Source organism: Triticum dicoccoides, chromosome 2B (assembly GCF_002162155.2).
Source record: "Triticum dicoccoides isolate Atlit2015 ecotype Zavitan chromosome 2B, WEW_v2.0, whole genome shotgun sequence".
Taxonomy (NCBI): Eukaryota; Viridiplantae; Streptophyta; class Magnoliopsida; order Poales; family Poaceae; genus Triticum; species Triticum dicoccoides.
The window spans coordinates 26,395,416-26,413,646 of record NC_041383.1 but is presented as its reverse complement, the minus strand read 5'-3'; the positions used below and the strand labels follow the sequence as shown (position 1 = coordinate 26,413,646).

Genomic DNA, 18,231 nt, shown 5'->3' with positions numbered 1-18,231 from the left:
GGTAGTTGGAAATTGTTCCCAATAGGATACTGTGGCGAATTCTATAACAAATGACTAAGTATGTTGACGCTTTAGAAGCGACAAACAAGATGTTGAATCATATAGTTCATTCGTGAACTTAGTATGGTTCCAAGATGGCTTTTGTCAATGGGACACTACTGCAGGTAGTTTCTCCATAACTCAGTCTGAGGAATCCAGGTTCAACCTGTGATTCACATTTATACAAAGCCAAGTCCGCACAAAATATGAATTTTGTGAAAGCGTGAAAACACGAGGATATGCAGAGATAAACACGGAGCTGAAGTTGTCAGATCCGATGGACATCAGGCTATACCACATGAGAAGAAATTTTTACACCGGTATGCCATAGGTGTAAAGTGCATTAGCATTAACTAGATTATTGACTCTAGTGCGAGTGGGAGTCTGTAGGAGATATGCCCTAGAGGCAATAATAAATACTATTACTTATCTCCGAGTTCATAATTATGTTTATGTTCCATGCTATAACTTCAATGATTCTCGAGTCTGCAATATCCACGAGGCTCGGAGGAAGACTCATATGCACGTGTGGAATAATAGACGGTAAGAAGTATTCCTAGTTTGGCCTCTAAGACTAGCTCAAGTGTTGCATGATGGTCTGTTTTCCTGATCATGGGCATGTCTATGCTAGCAACTTTGAGGGCACAATGTTAAGAGAACATTTGTGTTGAAACGACCCGGTTTGATGTTATGCTATGAGATTCATTCTTCACAAGTTAATGGTAAATAACACAGAGATGGTTAACATTTGCATGATTCCTTAGACCACGAGAGTATCAAGTTTCTTCATGCTTGCTTCATGAACTTTGGGGTTTGTTAAACGTCATCCGTAAATGGGTGGCTATTACGGCGGCTTATGGGTTCATGGAAAAGTGTGTCAAGAAACTTGATAGCTCAATATTGGGATTTGCTCCTCCGACGATGGAGAGATATTCTCGGGCCCTCTCGCTGTTACGGTATCCATCATCGTCTGGCCAGACACTTTGTGATTTGATCATGGGCATGCCGGAACACAGAAATGAGAAAAGAGAACAAAACCAGTAACGAGGTAACTAGCATAGTGGACAAGTTGTTGATCCACGAGGATGCAAGTAAATCTCACCTCGGGTCTTTGTAACATATCGCGAAGCAACAGGAATAGCACACGGCAATTGGACGTTCACTCGAATATTCATTTGTGTGGGTATAGGGGTCAATATGGGTGTCCACGGCTTCGATGTTGATCATTGATCGGAAGGGCTTCCGGGTCATGTCTATACTTCACCGAACCTATAGGGTCACACGCTTAAGGGTCATCTATCTGTTGAATACTAGACAAGGAGTCTGAGAGAAAATCACCGGAAAAGTTTCGGACACCGGAAAAGTTTCGGACAGCGGAATCGTACCACAGAGAGAGGTCGTCGGATAAGTTTCGATGATACCGAAAATTTGTTTCGGGATATACCATTAAGTCAAATTGGTTTCGGCACATGCCTGATAATTCTTGGAGGGTGCCAGAATCATTCTGGAAGCTTTATGGCAGTTTCTGAAATGTTCCGGAGCTGCCAGAACCACTTCGGATGCGTTTCGCAGATGAAAATCACTAAAATGGAATTGTTTCAGAACGTGTTGAAAATTATTATGGTGGGTATTGGAAATGTTCTAAGCCCACATAAATATGTTCAGTTCGAACGGACGCTGAAAAATGTCGTCGTGAATAGTGAAAGTGCTTTTTGGGATATTTTATGGAAATCCACCTTTTGGGGCTTTACTCAAAAGATCTAGGGATGACATGGATGGATTGGGAGGCCCTCATGGGGGCCCCCCAAGGGGTGTGGCCGGCCACACTTGGGGCTCCACCTTGGAGCCCCTCTTGTTCCTTGGTTTCACTCTTATACCCTTGAGGAAGGACTTCATTCATGTGCATTTTGGGTTTTTGTGTTAAACTACCCTACCCCTTGAGATTTCCTATAAATAGAGGTGGAGGGGCAGCCCTCCACACTCACTCTTTCTCACATACAAGTGCCATGCATGATCTGGCTTCTCTCTCCCTCCCAGCGAAATAGTTTCATAGAGCCGAAAGGTTGTCTGGGTCCCGGCAGGAACTAGTTCTAGACGGCGAAGCCCTGCCGGATAGATGATACCGTATGTGTGCAACTCTGTAGAGAGATCGTAGTTTCGGTCTTAGTTCGTGAGTGCCTCTCAAAGGGCTGTCCGTGTGACCGTCCGAGTTTCGAAGGTCCTCCCGAAGGGCTGTCCGAGTGACCCTTTGAGTTTCGAAGGTCCTCCTGAAGGGCTGTCCACGACACCGTCCGGGGGACTGTTCGACCGTCTCCCGGAGGGCTGTCTAAGGAGCAGATGAGGTTATACATCCTCGTGGTTGGGAGGTTGTAAATCCGAGCTGCGGGGATCTGCACCGCCTTTCGTCATCGACTCTACTTCCCGCTGCGCTACGAGTCGGTAACGAAAAAGATCAAACCATGTATGCAGTCTCCATAGTGGTCCTGGGCTGGTGCGTAGGTCGAAATTTTTTGTTTTCTGCTGCGTTCCCCTACAGAGCCTCCTACTGGATTGATACCTTGGTTCTCAAAAACTGAGGGAAATACTTACGCTACTATTGCTGCATCACCCTTTCCACTTCAAGGAAAACCAACGCAAGCTCAAGACGTAGGAGTGCCCCACATGCAAGGGAGCTCTTCAGTTTCGTTGGCTTGAGGCCGGTCGCAAGTTTTCTTGCTTCGACGTGCATATACCGTTCCTGCATCCTCGCCATAAGTTCAGGAAAGACAAGCAAAACTTCATCAAAGGTAGAGTTGTGAAAGACTCTGCATGACCTCCATTGACAGGCCAAGAGATCCTGGATCAGTTAAACGCTCTCGAGCCAGATCCAGAGCACCCAGGGTATTTCAAGGGGTATAATTCGCAACATCCCTGGACTCACAAGATATGCTTGTGGGATCTGCCTTACTTCAAAGACCTCCTTTGCCCACACAATGTCAACGTGATGCACACTGATAAGAATATCGTCGAGGCACTTTTTGGTACATTGTTTGGCATAGATGGGAAGGCAAAGGATAATCCTAAGGCAAGAGTCGATCATGAGGCACTATGTCATAGACCGTTACAAAACATGCAACCACCAAAAGCAAAGAAGAACTGGACAAAGCCAAAGGCATGGTTCAATCTTCGAAGGCCATCTATGAGGGAAATTATCTTGTGGGTGAAAATGCAGTTGATGTTCCCCGATGGGTATGCAGCGAATCTAAAGAGGGGAGCGAGTCTTGATAAATTGGAGATATTTGATCTCAAGAGTCATGATTGGCACATATGGATTGAGCGGGTAATGCTGGTGATGTTGCGTGGATTCATCCCTGAGGATGAATGGCTAGTACTGGCAGAGCTGAGCTATTTCTTCCGTGTTCTTTGTGCTAAAGAACTATCGCCTGACCTGGTAGAAGAAATGGAAGAGTTGGCGTCGGAGTTGATCTGCAAGTTACAGAGGATATTTCCGCTAGGCTTCTTTAATCCAATGCAACACTTGATTTTGCATCTCCCAACCGAGGCAAGATTGGGGGGGCGCTGTGCAGAATCGTTGGTGCTATGCAACTGAGAGGATGCAGAAGATGCTTCGAGCAGAATGTAAAAATGAACGTAGAATTGAAGCATCGATGGCAGAGGCATTCATTATTGAGGAGGCGGCAAACTTTGTGACAGCACACTACGAAGCCAAAAATTGTCATTTGCATAATCCGAAGCATCGGTACAATGCCAGCGACCCTAAAAAGGGTCGATCCAACCTCAGCCTATTCAAAGGGGATCTGGCACCAACCGGTGCTTCTAATTCCTTAACGTTGGATTTCGAAGAATGGCATACCATTTCGTTGTATATCTTCAACAACCTAACAGAAGTGTGGCCGTACATCAAGTAAGTTCTCGGTACATTGTTTCACAACTTCTAATTCCTTTGAACTGCTCTTATTCCCGGATAAATTTGATACAATCGATACGTCGCCAAATTCTCGTATGGAGCAGTGATCCAAAAGGATCCCATCGAAGAGTATGAGCTTCTGGCAAAGCATGGAGGCGGCTATCCCGGTTTCATCTCTTGGTTCAAACAAACGGTAATTTCCATTAGACCATTTAATTTCTTCGTCTAATTTGTGGCTAATGCAACAATCCCTTTCGTATTAAACTTGTAGGCTAATTCAGAGTTTATGGACGCCGAATTGAGACAAGTCGCTAATGGTTTTGACTATAAGGTCCGTTCATTTGACAAATACGACATCAAAGGGTATGGCTTTCATACCTATGGCACAGAGCTATCTATGGCCGACCGAAAGTATACAAATTTTTGTGGCTCTGCTATCGGCGAAGGAGATACCGACTATTATGGAAGAGTTGAAGCAATTTATGAACTTCAATTCTATGGTGAAAACCCACCAAAAGTCGTAGTCTTCAAATGTTATTGGTTCCAGCCGAAGGAGACTAGAAGGACTCATGAACATATAGGGCTAGTGGAAATCAATCAAAGCACCCATTTTAATGTTCCCGATGTCTATATTATGGCTCAACAGGCAACCCAAGTTTTCTATCTACTGTGGGCCTGTCAAAGTGATCCTAATCTCAAAGGTTGAGATGTCGTTTATGAAGTGCCACCACGTGTGAGACCACCTCCCCCCAATGAAGATGATTATCAACCTCACATTAACCAAGACACATATGAAGGAGAATTCTTCCAAGAAACACGTCTTTCCAAAAAAATGTTTCAAGAACCGCTCTACTTCACCCCAGAACATTGAAGTTGACAGCTACAGTGAACCCGAGTTCACCCCTCAGCCGGAACAAGAAGAGCCTGAACTACAAGAGGTTACTGTTGCGGATGACCTGCCAATACTTGACAGATTACGTAGAGGTGGCCTTCCACATGATGATGCATCTATTAATGATGATGATGAGCACGACATTATTGATAGTGATGATGATGATGCATTTATTGATCCCAAAGCATTTATTGAACCAGATTATTACTAGGTATTAAATTTTTTATGTTGTACTTGATTTGTATAGTTACTTGTATGATTTATATAGTTACTTGTATAATTTTCTTACTTTCTATGATTGTTTGTTATACATAGTGACATGGTCTTAATATCCGTCCCCATCGGTCCTCGCCCGCTTTATGATTCTGATGTGGTAAATCCTCTTTTATAACTGTTTGTTGCATTTCACATTTATGACAATTATGGCCATCAAGTTGACATAGAGATATTTTAATCTAGGAGGTATGTGAACCGGAATTTGCAACCGGCCCTCTTGTCAAGAAGTTAAATTTAGTTGAAAAAGAAAATGAGTATTTGAAAGAAAAATTAAAAGAATTGAAGAAGAGAAGATGACATTGGAGTTGTATGTTGCCGATGTGGTCGATGATCACAAGATGGAGATGAATGCAATGCGCTTGAATATGGATGCAATGCGCTTGAAGGTTAAGAAGATTAGAAAATATGCCATTGATAATGAGGCTTGGTATCATTATGCCGTTGGATCAATTGTTACCTTAGTTGCAATCTTCATCACATTTGTTGTGATGACGGCAAGTTTTCTCTAGTGTTCTGCTTGACAAATGCATACTTAGCTACTTTCCTCCTAAATGGCATAACTACCTAAGTTAGACAAAAAAATGAGCTATACCTAGCTTTCTTTCCCAAAAGATGCCATGATAATCTTTGTTATCTCCAAAATGATATAGACTTACCTTACTTTCCTCGAAAATGAAATAATAACCTTAGTTAGCTCCAAAATGACCTATTTACCTAGCTTAGCTCTTAAATGACCTACAGTTAGCGTTTTTACCTACCTTAGTTAGAAGAAGAAGAAGAAGAAGAAGAAAAGGATAAAAAAGAGGAGAGGAGAAAAAGAAATTGAAGAAAAAAATCTTCTTCTTCTTCTTCCTTTTCTTCCTTTTCTTCCCCCTCTTCTTCTTCTTCTTCTTCTTCTTCTTCTTTTTCTAGCTAGTCTTCTTCTTCTTCTTCTTCTTCTTCTTCTAACTTGCTTCTTTCCCAATTTGCAGATTTGCTTTAGATGAGGAAGAAGCTTGCATTGATGGAGTCTATTCTTCTCTTTATGCTTCCATCTTGTTTTGATTGCTTTATATGAGGAAGCTTGCTACCTATATATGGATGGATGGATGAAACTGTTGTATGCTTGTTGTTGGATATGTTGGCTATGTATATGTGTTGGATGATCATATCCATATGGTAGGGTTATGATTTGCTATGTATATGTGTTCGTATGCTTGTCGAAAGTATTTTCATATGTGTGTATATATAAGTGAAATTCTGTTCAATTGAATGAAATCAAGAAAACAACAGAAAAAACAGGGGTTGTATAGACTCTTTGCCGTCTGCGGCGGACGGCAAAGAGTTTTGCCATCAGCTAGCGGACGGCAAACATGCCATGTGTCAGCTACCTGTGCAACCTAGGGCAGTAGGCTGGCTATTTAGTAGCTTTGCCGTCAGCCAGCTGACGGCAAAGAACGTTGCATCTTTGTCGTCTGCCAGCTGATGGCAAAGCTACCAAACTATGTCATCCGCTGGTAGACGGCAAAGATGCAACTTTCTTTGACATCCGCTGGCAGACGGCAAATATGCAAAGGTCTTTGCCGCTGCCTGCAGATAGGCAAAGCACGCCGTTAACCCCTTAACGGATCTAAGCTGACACGTGTGTCGTCCAGCCCCTTTGCCGTCTGTCAGCGGACGGCAAAGGCCTTTGCATCTTTGCCGTCCGCCAGCAGACGGCAAAGAAGCCTTTGTCACAGCCTGTTCAGCCGGACGTTTTGCCGTCTGCTGGCGGACGGCAAAGGTCTTTGGCGTCCGCTATGTGTGCCTTTGCCGTCGGCCGTGGCGGGCAGCAAAGTTCCTGATTCCTGTAGTGTTTGGAGCATAGTGTGCCTAATAAATAATTCCTTTATTCATTTTCTTTGCTGGCAGGCAAGGCTTGGCAAATGTTCATCAAAGAGGTTGAAGGCGAATGGAAACAACAGTTGAAATGGGTGACCCAAGGTAATTAAGTACTACTAGCTACGTTTGCGCATCTCTTTAATTCTACTTTGATCAATACCAGTATCATGCTTGATTAATTATTATCTAATTGAATTATATTCTCGTAAAGGTCATGAGGCAGGCGCCGGGGAATAATTTATGTGCGTACTATGTTTGCGAGAACATTCGCATGATGACGTCCGAAAGGAGCACATCTGACAGAGCACTTTGGGTACGTTTGCCAGAACACAATTCACAAATCTTTTTTTCATGATCTAATATATATATACACATATCTAATTACATTCATATTGATCTCCTTCTTTAATAAAGATGCAAGAGATGCGGGATAAGCTCCTACCAACGGATTGCATATGAGTAATTCAAGAGGAAATAGCAGGATTTTTGCTCGACCAGGTTATAGATCCGAAAGAAGAATACCATTACAAGCTGTAATGCCTCCATGTAATGATCTGCAAATTGTAGAAGAAATTGTATATACAAATTGTGTGTGTGTGTGTGTGTGTGTGTGTGTGTGTGTGTGTGTGTGGTCGTGCGAGAAATTCGATGATATATATATGAGGTTCTACGAGAAATTCTATTTATACATATATGCATAATGTGTACAATATGTAGCAGTGTAAAATATGCTTGAAATGAAAAAGAATTAAATGAAAAACACAAAAAGAAAAAATAAATCATAAACCCATAAACCCCTAAACATTTTAGTCCCGGTTGGTGTAACCAACCGGGACTAAAGGTCCCCAGCCCCCCGGTGCGGGCTCGTGCCACGTGGTGGGCCTTTGGTCTCGATTCATGATGAACCGGCATTAAGGGAGGACCTTTATTCCCCATCCTTTAGTGCCGGTTGTAGAACCGGCACTAAAAGCCCTCACGAACCGGGACTAAAGCCGCATTTTTCATTAGTGCACGTCCGCCGTGCACCTCCAAACTAGCTATCGTGCAACTCACATGCGTGCACATGTGCATCACCTAGCTGCATGCAGTGATGCAATTTTCTGGACGAGGCCTAAAGATGGCAATTTTACCATGGGTGCAGGTACCCACGGATACCATACCCGCATGAGCACGGTATGGGCACACTTTTATTTTCATGGGTAGTACCCATACCCTACCCGTTAAGTCATGGGTATGGTCCAGATATAGCCTTGTACCCGCGGTTATACCCATACCATATGCCAGTTTATAAACTAATGTTAAGTTGTCATCAATTAGTCATTAATTTGCCATGTGAATCGTCTACTCCTATTAACTTAAGAGTATGTTGTGATTTCTAAATTTTGATATTGGTCATCTACTCATCTACCTGTTATTGAGCTGAGATAATTGAACTTTTATCGTCGAATGTGCCATCAATGAGCGTAAGATTGTGAACTACTTATGTATTATTTGTTCTAGCCATTGGGTACCCAATGGGTACGGGTACCTGTCGGTATGGGCATCGGTAAAGTTTCATATCCATGGGTACGGGTATTGGTAGAATTTTGTACCTACTGACTATATGGATATGGGTATGGTATTGCTCTATCCTGCCCATACCCTACCCGCCCACTACCATCCCATATGGATGCATGAGCTCCATGGGTGTGGACGGTTGCCCGGGCGCCCGTGCAGGTCTCCTCGCACAGGATGCATCCTGTTCGGGTGCTACTTGCATGCGTGCACAATGTGTCCCCGTCAAGGTCAAGCTCCTATCATGTCCGGGGACCCCGCGTGTCATAACGGTCTACTTATCGGTCAAAATAACTGAAGTTGACTTTGCCACCACATCAGCCCTGACGTGTGGGTCCTGCTTGTCATAAACGTATTTAAACCTTCTAAACTGGTAATTATCTGAATGTGGAGCTTTCAGTGACAAAATTAAAAAAATGATAGTTTTCAGTCACTTTTTAAAAAGTGATAGTTCAGTGGAACGCGAACCCCAAATGTGATAGTTTTTTTTTGTCAATTACTCTTATTTAAAAGGTTGCCAGTACGTGTATGTAACGAACAATTAACATGCGTATGTTACAAGTGTACGTAATCAATAGGGTTCAAAAGGTGCATATGTTGAGCTGAAAGCTGCTCGTTGCCCTGCACATGCCTCTCGATGCGGCAACAAGCCAAACCAGCGAACCGGTAATAAAGTCCAAGTCGTGTCTGCCCACACAAATTACATGCCAACCAAACAAGAATGCAGAAACGCTGCGGTTCAACAAATCCATTTTGCCATCAAATACTGGATTGAGAGAGTATGAGGACAAGCGTGGTGTCATAATCTGCGATAAGTCAGCTGCATATATTAGGTCTACTTTGTACTAGGACAGACGACAATGGTTCGCGGAACTAAAGGCACAGTCAGACACTAGCTAACAAAGAGACAAGCAGTCTAGCACCACAGACGGCAGCAAGCCAAGCTTATCTCTCGACGGCGAGGGAAGGGAAACGTTGACGTTGCCAACAATGTCAGTTCTCCGTGGCGGCGGCGGGCAACTCGACGTTCTGCTCCGTGACGGGGGTCGACTTGTAGTAGCACACGTAAAGGATCAGCTGGAAGATGCACAAAACTGTACCGATGGCATTAGGGATCTGCGCGGAATTAAAAATATGGTATCACGGTTAAATCGATGGGGAGGAGTACACGATTAGCAGGGTTTGGGACTTTTCGAGATGCGGGCGTACTGACCGTCACGTAGGGGTCGTTCCCTATCAGCCCATAGGCTAGCCAGCAGCAGCCGTTGATAGTGTTCACCAGAGACACGGTGAATGGCATATACTCCACGCTCTTTGTCTTGATAACTTTGCCCTGCAAGCAGGCAGTAAAATATTATTGCTTTCCTCTTTTTTCCTTTCTTGAATTGTTTTAGTATTTCCATTTGCAAGTAAAAGTGTTCATAGGTAATTTACAAAGGCTATATTATTATACATAACTACTCCCTCCGTCCCATAATATAAGAGCGTTTTTGACACTATACTCATATTATGGGACGGAGAGAGTAGATGATACCCTAAGCGTTGATAGTTTTGAAATATTGTGTAGAATAATCATTGGTATTACCCTTAAAGAAGAAAGGAAATGAAATAAAAATAACAAAACCAATATAATGAAGTATTCCAAGGAGGAATATATTAGCGACATTGGTATTACCCTTCAAAAAAACTTGCACACAACTTTCCACATTTGTAGTATGCAAAGAATAAACATATACTAGTGTAATTTTCGCACTCTAATGTAGTTTACACACATATTGTATAGTACTTGCATTTATACTTACACACTTTAAAATATGATGTTTTCTAAGGAAACAATGAATTAGTGGCATTAGTATTAACATCTGACAAGAAATAAAATGAAAACAAAGACCAAATTTGCATACAGTTTACATATAATTACGCTTTTTATAAGATGGAAAAAATAAACATATAATAGTGATTTTCTGCAAAAAAAAATAACTTTTCTTAGAAGAGAAGAATTAGTGGCATTGATATTACCCTTAAAGGAAGAAGGAAGATTAAATGAAGACTAAAAATTCAAAATAATGAAATTTTCTTAGGATGACTAAATTAATGGCATCGGTATTACCCCATAAGAAGAAAGGAAATGAAAATGACTTTAAAAACTTGCACACAAGTTTACACTGAAATTGCACTCTTTATATATGCAAAGAATAAATATGTAATAGTGAAATTTCCATACTCTAAACAATTTAAACACATATTGTATAGTACTTACGCGTATCCATTTACACTCATCCAACATCGCAAAAATACCAATACAAAAAAAGCAAAACGGTAAAGAAAAAAAAGCAAAAACATGTAAAATCGAAGGAAACTAAAACAGGCAATGGGTAATGGGCTTCAAGCCCAATAAGAAAATGGAGTGACCCCGAACAAGGGCATGTCAAAATTTTAACCCAAGAAGCCATGAAACAACATAAGAGAGAGAGAGAGAGAGAGAGAGAGAGAGAGAGAGAGAGAGAGAGAGAGAGAAGATGAATCTGCATAAAAGAATCATAGGTCGGAAATCGCCTTGCCCACATATAAAAACAGGCAAGTTACATATAGCTAAAATAGAAAGTTTTTTGGTTGGATGGCTATACTTTTTTTCTAAAAAGGGTGAATTTTGTTGGCTTAAAATGGAGCATCAGGAGGATACAAACAAAATGAGCATACACCCGGCCTCTGCATAGCTAGGATGCACACAGCCAATGGATGGATATACTTAAGCAGAACAGAGCTAGGGGGTTGCATTACCTATTGATGTAGAAATAAACAGTAGGTTTTATTTTTTACCAAACATATACAGTGGCAACTTGCATCTTTTAAAATAACCTGGGTGTTGCATCTTTTAATAAACTGTAGGTTCATGCAGATTAACTAGGCTGATCTTCCTAAATAAGGCATCAATATCACGCTCTACGTCCACAACGGCCACATGTGCGGTATTAACACGCAACCGATAGAGTTTGAAACCAAGGCTAGCGAATCAAAGCGTGGATCCATGCATGTGGGTAGGTGTGCGCGTGTACGTACCATGACTGTGAGCGGGGCGGCATACATAATCGTGCCGAAGACGATGCAGATGATGCCGACGATCCTGGAGCGGTCCTCGTAGGTGTGGGCGCTGAGGAGCACTCCGACCACCACGGACGCCACGAACGCCACCTCAAAGCCAACAACGAGAAGTATCTTTAGCTGCACGCACGCACGGGCATGGGTTAGGGACGTAGGGGCCAGAAACTAGCGGCGAAAAAATACTGGGAAATTAATTGTTCTTCCGGGCGGGCAATAGGGGGATCAGGGATGTATGTACCCGCTTCTTTGGGGGCGAGTAGAGGAAGAAGATGGAGAGGTAGATTGTCTCGATGATGATGCCGATGCTGTTGATTGTGATGACGAGGAGGCTGTTGGGGTGGACGATGGGGAGGCCGTAGAAGAACCAGAGCAGGCAGTTCATGAGCGTCGCCAGGTAGGGGTCCGGCGTGAACTGCTCCACGTCCTTGTTCTTGCAAATCCGGTCAAATGTCTGCCTGCATGCGGCATGCAGAAAGAAAACAAGCTCAGATTCATGTCCTGGTTACCAACAGCCACCTTCCATATACAGATCACCAGGCAAGAGGAGGAGAGGAGGGCGGCTTAATTACGCAGGGGAGAGGAAGAGGCAAAAGGAGATGCAATTGCCCATGATTCCGACGACGTTGCGAGCTGCGTCGGCCGAAACCATGGTGCTCAGGTCGCCGGGAATTCAACCACCTGAGAAAGGTTGGCTGTGGTTTGTTTGGGGTCGTCGCCGAGTTTATATAAATAGGGGGGTTTGCCTTCCCAAAATTACCGATATGGATATGCATGGTTAAACGGTTAGATTTGAGAGTAAGCTGGTCTTCTTCATATCCAGTCCTTATATTGGACTCACGTGTCTATTTCTTCCATGCCAGCGCGCGTGCTTGTTCCAGCCAAAAAAGGGTCACGCACCTCCTCTCCCACCTAATAATACACCTAATCGGATAACCCTCAAACAACCCTGCGCGCCAAACACATGAGAAAAATAGCTCCAAACACATCCACAATACATGGTTGGGCACCAGATCTCTTAATTAATCATATGTTGATACATATGAAAAACAAACAAAATCTAACGCTAATAGGAACAGATACAGAGGGACCAACTAGGAAGAACTAGAAGTAGAGCAAATTTGGAACCTGACCAGGTAGAAGCAGATGCATATTCTCCAAATCACAAACGACCAACTCACCTCACTTCTACCCTCGTGTCTTCTTCAAGGAAGCATGAGGAATTGAGGATGTACGTGCGCGCTTTCAAAGGGAACAGTGTGCATGCAGGTTATGAGTGTACGCATCTGTACTGTGTTTCTCAAAGAAATTGGATAAGGTTTAACTTAGACTGCAATTTTCGATTTCCGGGAGATTATATTGTTTTCTACGCAACTAAGAGAAATGCTACATGGTAGACTAGGAAGGTGTGTATCGTGATTTTGTCAATCTTAACATGTTATACCGGCTTAACTGTTTGGAGGTGCCCGTAGGCGTAGGATGTGCGTGTGTGCTTTCATAGAGATGAGTGTATGTGAGCATATATGATTGTGTTGTGCTTTAAAAAAATGCTACATTGTATGTGCTGGTATGTATATTTTATAATAATGATACATGATTAGTGCAAAAGTCTCTACTCACGAAATCTTGTGATTGATAGAAAAGGGGAAAATGTTAGGCTGAGCCCTTATGCGCTTTTCATATCCATGTGTTTCTAACACTACAAAATGCATTGTCTACAAACTGAGTGTTCAAATCAAAATCCATTTTCACCGTTGTATTCCTCACGGCAAGATCTTCCAAACTACGATCCCTCACGGTCATAATCCGGCGAATATTTCTGAACAGAAACTTCATGTCATGACAAGCCAGTTTTATGATCGAAATATGTTTTTCTAGATCAGATTGATCTTCTAGTCAATCATTTGTTATACATTGTTCATTGATGAAAATCACGTTTCTGAGAAATAGTTTCCTATTTATCTATAAAGTTGTGCATGTGTAGTTTCTAGGGCATGCACTAGTTTATTTGAAGCAATGTAATAAAATTAAAATACAAGTTTGCATTGCAAGTTAATGGATGTCCTGCTAATTTACCTTCCAATATAACAGGCCTACTCTTAATATTTTATTAAACATATTTAAAAACCTTCAAATTTGCTTTTAGTGCATACAATTCATAACAAAAGATGGATTACCTGCCGGTTTGTGTTAAAAAGTTTATACTAAACACTTGCTTTTTGATAAAGTAGGTTGATTTTTCAATATATCCACCATGTCCATGTAAAATCAAGGTTTAAAGGTCTCGTGACAAGGAACATTAAGAAAATACAAGAAAAACATTGTGGCATGAAACAACTTAACAAAAATATTTTTGAAAACATGCTTTTGTTGGGTCTAGCTTTTGACAAACTCACCATGGGGAAAGCAATGATCAAAGCAAAGTTTTAAAATTTTGGAAAAACAACTTACTATGGTGAAGCGCAAGTTTACAGTACCTACTTTTCTCTCACAACCCTATAAATTGGCCATTTTTACGAATCATATGTATGCAAACCAAAAGTTTTTCAAGTATATAATAACTGAAACATTGTTAAAGATATTTTATAAAACTTTTATAGGCTGCATTGATACTTCCATGAACTAGTACATGTGCTAAAAGTCTATGGATACAGTATAATGATATGGAAGAAGATATATACATGAAAATTGATTTTTACCCCGCCCCACACATACACACATACAAAAGTGACATATGATAGGCCTATCGGTTTCCGGTGAAAAAGCATGTTTGCAGCTAAAACTTGATTTTTACTTGCTTTTCGTGATATAAAATTGCATTTCAAAAATACTTGTTGAAATATGACCATGTGTGGTTTAGTTTCAAAGATCTTGTTATGAGGAAGTCAACGGTGAAAACGAAAATTGAATTGGACACTCTATTGAACGTCACTTGTTTTTCAAATTCCGTAACATGTTTGCATGTCACTAAAATCATCTGTCTTGTTTGTATGTGGTTACTACATGATACTTATCCCATGAGGGGAGATCCATGGCTTCTTTTTGTGTGCGCCCGGACATCCAAAAGCACACTTGCAGTTTCCAGCATTTTGTAAAATGTTATCTAATAATAAGGAATTCCTATATATGGAAGCCATGCATGGAAATTAGGTGCCTAAAGCAAAATAAAATACATCCATTATGAGTTTCTTTTATAAATATTCAAAAGATAGGGTAAAAAATTTATTTACATGTTTCCTTTTTTGACAAGTAGTCGCTATATATAATTAGAATATATATGTGTGGTCAAATGTACCCTTGATGAGAATAGATGGCTCAATCATGTTCTCACTTCTCGATGACCTAATCATTCTATTGGACTTGCATTTTAAAGTAAAGATCTATCTGTTATTGCTTTGTGCCAACTTCTATTTTGTATACAACATGCTGCCAGAGCTTTAGTGGGATAGAACATGGCACAAATGACGAGGATACCAAAGTCGAGTGATGACACATTATACATTGGAAATTGTTGCTGCGCAGGAAGAGGAGATCTATGTGTGGGAGGGGGCGTCGCTGATGCGCACGAACAGGAGATCCACGTGCAAGGGAATGGTCGCCATTTCTATCAAATGCTCGGGCCAGCTCCAAGGAAGGCAGCGGCAGGGCACCTGTTCGTCGCCTGCGAGGTGCTTCCTTCCACTCCACCCCGGTCGTGTTCCACTGTTGTTGCCGCCCTCCGATTCTCCAGCACTCCCTCATGACATGGTGCGGCTCGGCCTCTACTGTGTGTCATGCTAGTTGGGGACCTTGTGCTGCTATGCAGTGGCACCGCCACCAAAGCCACGTTGGCCTGGGTCATGCTAGGGTGTAGGAGGCTCTCTCGATGGTGAATTCCCGTGAGGGTTGGGGCTGGTCGCTCCCTTCATCACAGGTGATGGCATCCTATTAGATGGGCCAATGTCTCCATCATATTTTAGATTTGGGAGGATTTCCACTTCTGATTTGATCATGGAATCACCGCCCATCCACTCAAGCTGTGTATTGAGGTGGATACCCACTAGTAGAAAAAGGGTCAAATGTGAGACACATTAGTCCCTGTTCGCATTTAAGTCGGCACTAATGTGTCCATTAGTGCCGGTTCAAATGGCTAGGCGGGAGGAGATCTTTAGTACCGGTTCATTGCAAACCTTTAGTACCGGTTCGTGGCACACGAACCGGTACTAAAGATGCTGGGGCCCGGCATGCACCTTTAGTACCGGTTCGTGGATCGAACCGGTAGTAAATAGGTTGTGGCAGGCTATTTTTAGTCCCACCTCGCTCCTCTAGCAAGATTTTTACCACCTTAAATATGTTACTTGCCAAACTATCACAAGCATTTGGTCTTCATTGAACTCTATGTGTATAATTTGTGGACTCAATATGAGTCTTCACTGGTTTCTAAACCGTTGAGGACTCATATTGACAATTCAGATTGTACACAAAAAGATCATTGATAATCAATGTATTTTTTATGTATATTTTTACATGTTTACGCCCTCACTCTCTCCACTCACTCGGTCTCCCCCTCAATCCCTCGCGCCGGTCCTCCCCCGTCGGCCGCCACTCACTTCAAAACTGGACGCACTTCGTGTACAAACTGGACAATCTCTTTCGGAGTATCAGGGTTTCGGACGAGAACTCATCTGTTACACAAGCACTTCATTTTTTTAACTTATTTGAACTTCATACTTTTTTTGAGCCGGCATTATGCAGCATTTGAAGCGACGTCATCAATTTCCAACACGTTCTGACATCATTTGCTATTTTTCAGTCACCCATTTTTTTAGATCAGAGCTAAATGACCGTGAAATTGAAAATCACTACAAAACGAACTCTGAAAATGTTGAAGGTATCATCATTTCACCCGCATAGCATGTGCGAAAGACTAGAGAGGGTCACGGCAAAAACTGGATGCACTTCATGTACAAACTGGACGATCTCTTTCGGAGTATATATCAGGGTTTCGGACGAGAACTCATCTGTTACATAGGCACTTCATTTTTTTAAAATTATTTGAACTCCGGACTTTTTTTGAGCCGGCATTATGCAGCATTCGAAGCGACGTCATCAATTTCTAACACGTTCTGACATCATTTGTTGTTTTCCAGTCATTTACCAATTTATTTAGAGAGCTAAATGACCGTGAAACAGTAAATCACAACAAAATGAACTCTGAAAATGTTGAAACTTGGCATGGTATCATCATTTCACCCGCATAGCATGTGCGAAAGAGTAGAGAGGGTCACGGGAAAAACTGGACGCACTTCGTGTACAAACTGGACAATCTCTTTCGGAGTATTAGGATTTCGGACGAGAACTCATCTGTTACACGCGCACTTCATTTTTTTAAACTTATTTGAACTCCAGACTTTATTTGAGCCGACATTATGCAGCATTCGAAGCGACATCATCAATTTCCAACACGTTCTGACATCATTTGTTGTTTTTCAGTCACCGATTTGTTTAGATCAGAGCTAAATGATCGTGAAATTGAAAATCACTACAAAACGAACTCTGAAAATGTTAAAGGTATCATAATTTCACCCGCATAGCATGTGTGAAAGAGTAGAGAGTGTCAAGGCAAAAATTGGACGCACTTCGTGTACAAACTGGACAATCTCTTTCAGAGTATATATCAGGGTTTTGGACGAGAACTCATCTGTTACACGGCCATTTCATTTTTTTTAACTTATTTGAACTCCATACTTTTTTCGAGCCAGCATTATGCAGCATTCGAAGCGACGTCATCAATTTGTTTAGAGAGCTAAATGACCATGAAATTGAAAATCACTGCAAAATGAAGCATTATGCAGCATTCGAAGCAACTAAAGCAAAAATATTCACAAAGAAACTAAATACAGCAAAAAACTACTTAGAAATAAATAAAAGAAAAAATATAAGGCAGAAAAGAAAACTATATAAAAATTACTCAAAAATAAATAGAAGAAAATAAATAATGCAGAAAAGAAAAAAAAACTATATCAAAATAGTTGGGGTGCTGTCCAGTGGGCCTGCCAGACCTAGGGTGTGCAAATTCAGGCCCAGAATGGCCGGCAGGCTCACAGGGCAGTGCGCCCTAGTTAGGCCCAGAAGCCTGCTATATAAAGGAGTTCAAAGGAGCAGCCGCGGCTAGGTTTATAAACCAGTGCGGCTGCCCTTCGCTCGGAGAGGTGGGACTAAACATAGTGCATCACGGGTGGCAGCGCACAATCATTAGTACCGGTTGGTGGCTCCAACCGGTACTATTGGGTGGGCCTTTAGTACCGGTTGTGGTAACGCATCGGTACTAAAGGCAGCGTTTCCCGCCGCTTGCCCTGGCCAAAATTGGCCTTTAGTACCGATTGGTGGCTCCAACCGGTACTAAAGGCCCCTCCCATATATATGACACTTACGAAAAATCAGTTTCATCGAGCACTTCTTCTCCAATTTCTTGCGCCATCGCCACCGCGCCATCGCCCCGCCGCGTGCCGTCGCCCCCGCCGCCCGTGGTCGCCATCTCGCGCCGCCGCCCCGTACTACGTCGCCGTCTCGATCGCGCCGTCGATCGCCCCCGGCCCGTCGCCCGTCATCGCGCCGTCCCCGT

The 18,231-nt window shown here is 42.3% G+C and overlaps 1 protein-coding gene across 1 annotated transcript; it reads right to left on the bottom strand.

Moving 5' to 3' along the window:
• Positions 1–9,198: 9,198 nt before the first annotated feature.
• On the bottom strand, positions 9,199–12,314 carry LOC119366915 (bidirectional sugar transporter SWEET6b-like). The gene is made up of 5 exons (XM_037632595.1): positions 12,200–12,314; positions 11,869–12,085; positions 11,589–11,750; positions 9,742–9,861; positions 9,199–9,644 (listed from the first exon to the last, which is right to left on the bottom strand). The coding sequence occupies exons 1-5, from the start codon at positions 12,277–12,279 to the stop codon at positions 9,522–9,524; spliced, it is 702 nt and encodes a 233-aa protein (XP_037488492.1). The 5' UTR covers positions 12,280–12,314; the 3' UTR covers positions 9,199–9,521.
• Positions 12,315–18,231: the final 5,917 nt, after the last annotated feature.

Coding starts and splice junctions, on each gene's coding strand:
- LOC119366915 (XM_037632595.1), bottom strand. CDS start 12,279: ATGGTTTCGGCCGACGCAGCTCGCAACGTCGTCGGAATCATGGGCAAT. Junction 11,751..11,868: donor ACTCGCCCCCAAAGAAGCGG/GTACATACATCC, acceptor GCGTGCGTGCAG/CTAAAGATACTTCTCGTTGT. Junction 9,645..9,741: donor GGAACGACCCCTACGTGACG/GTCAGTACGCCC, acceptor AATTCCGCGCAG/ATCCCTAATGCCATCGGTAC.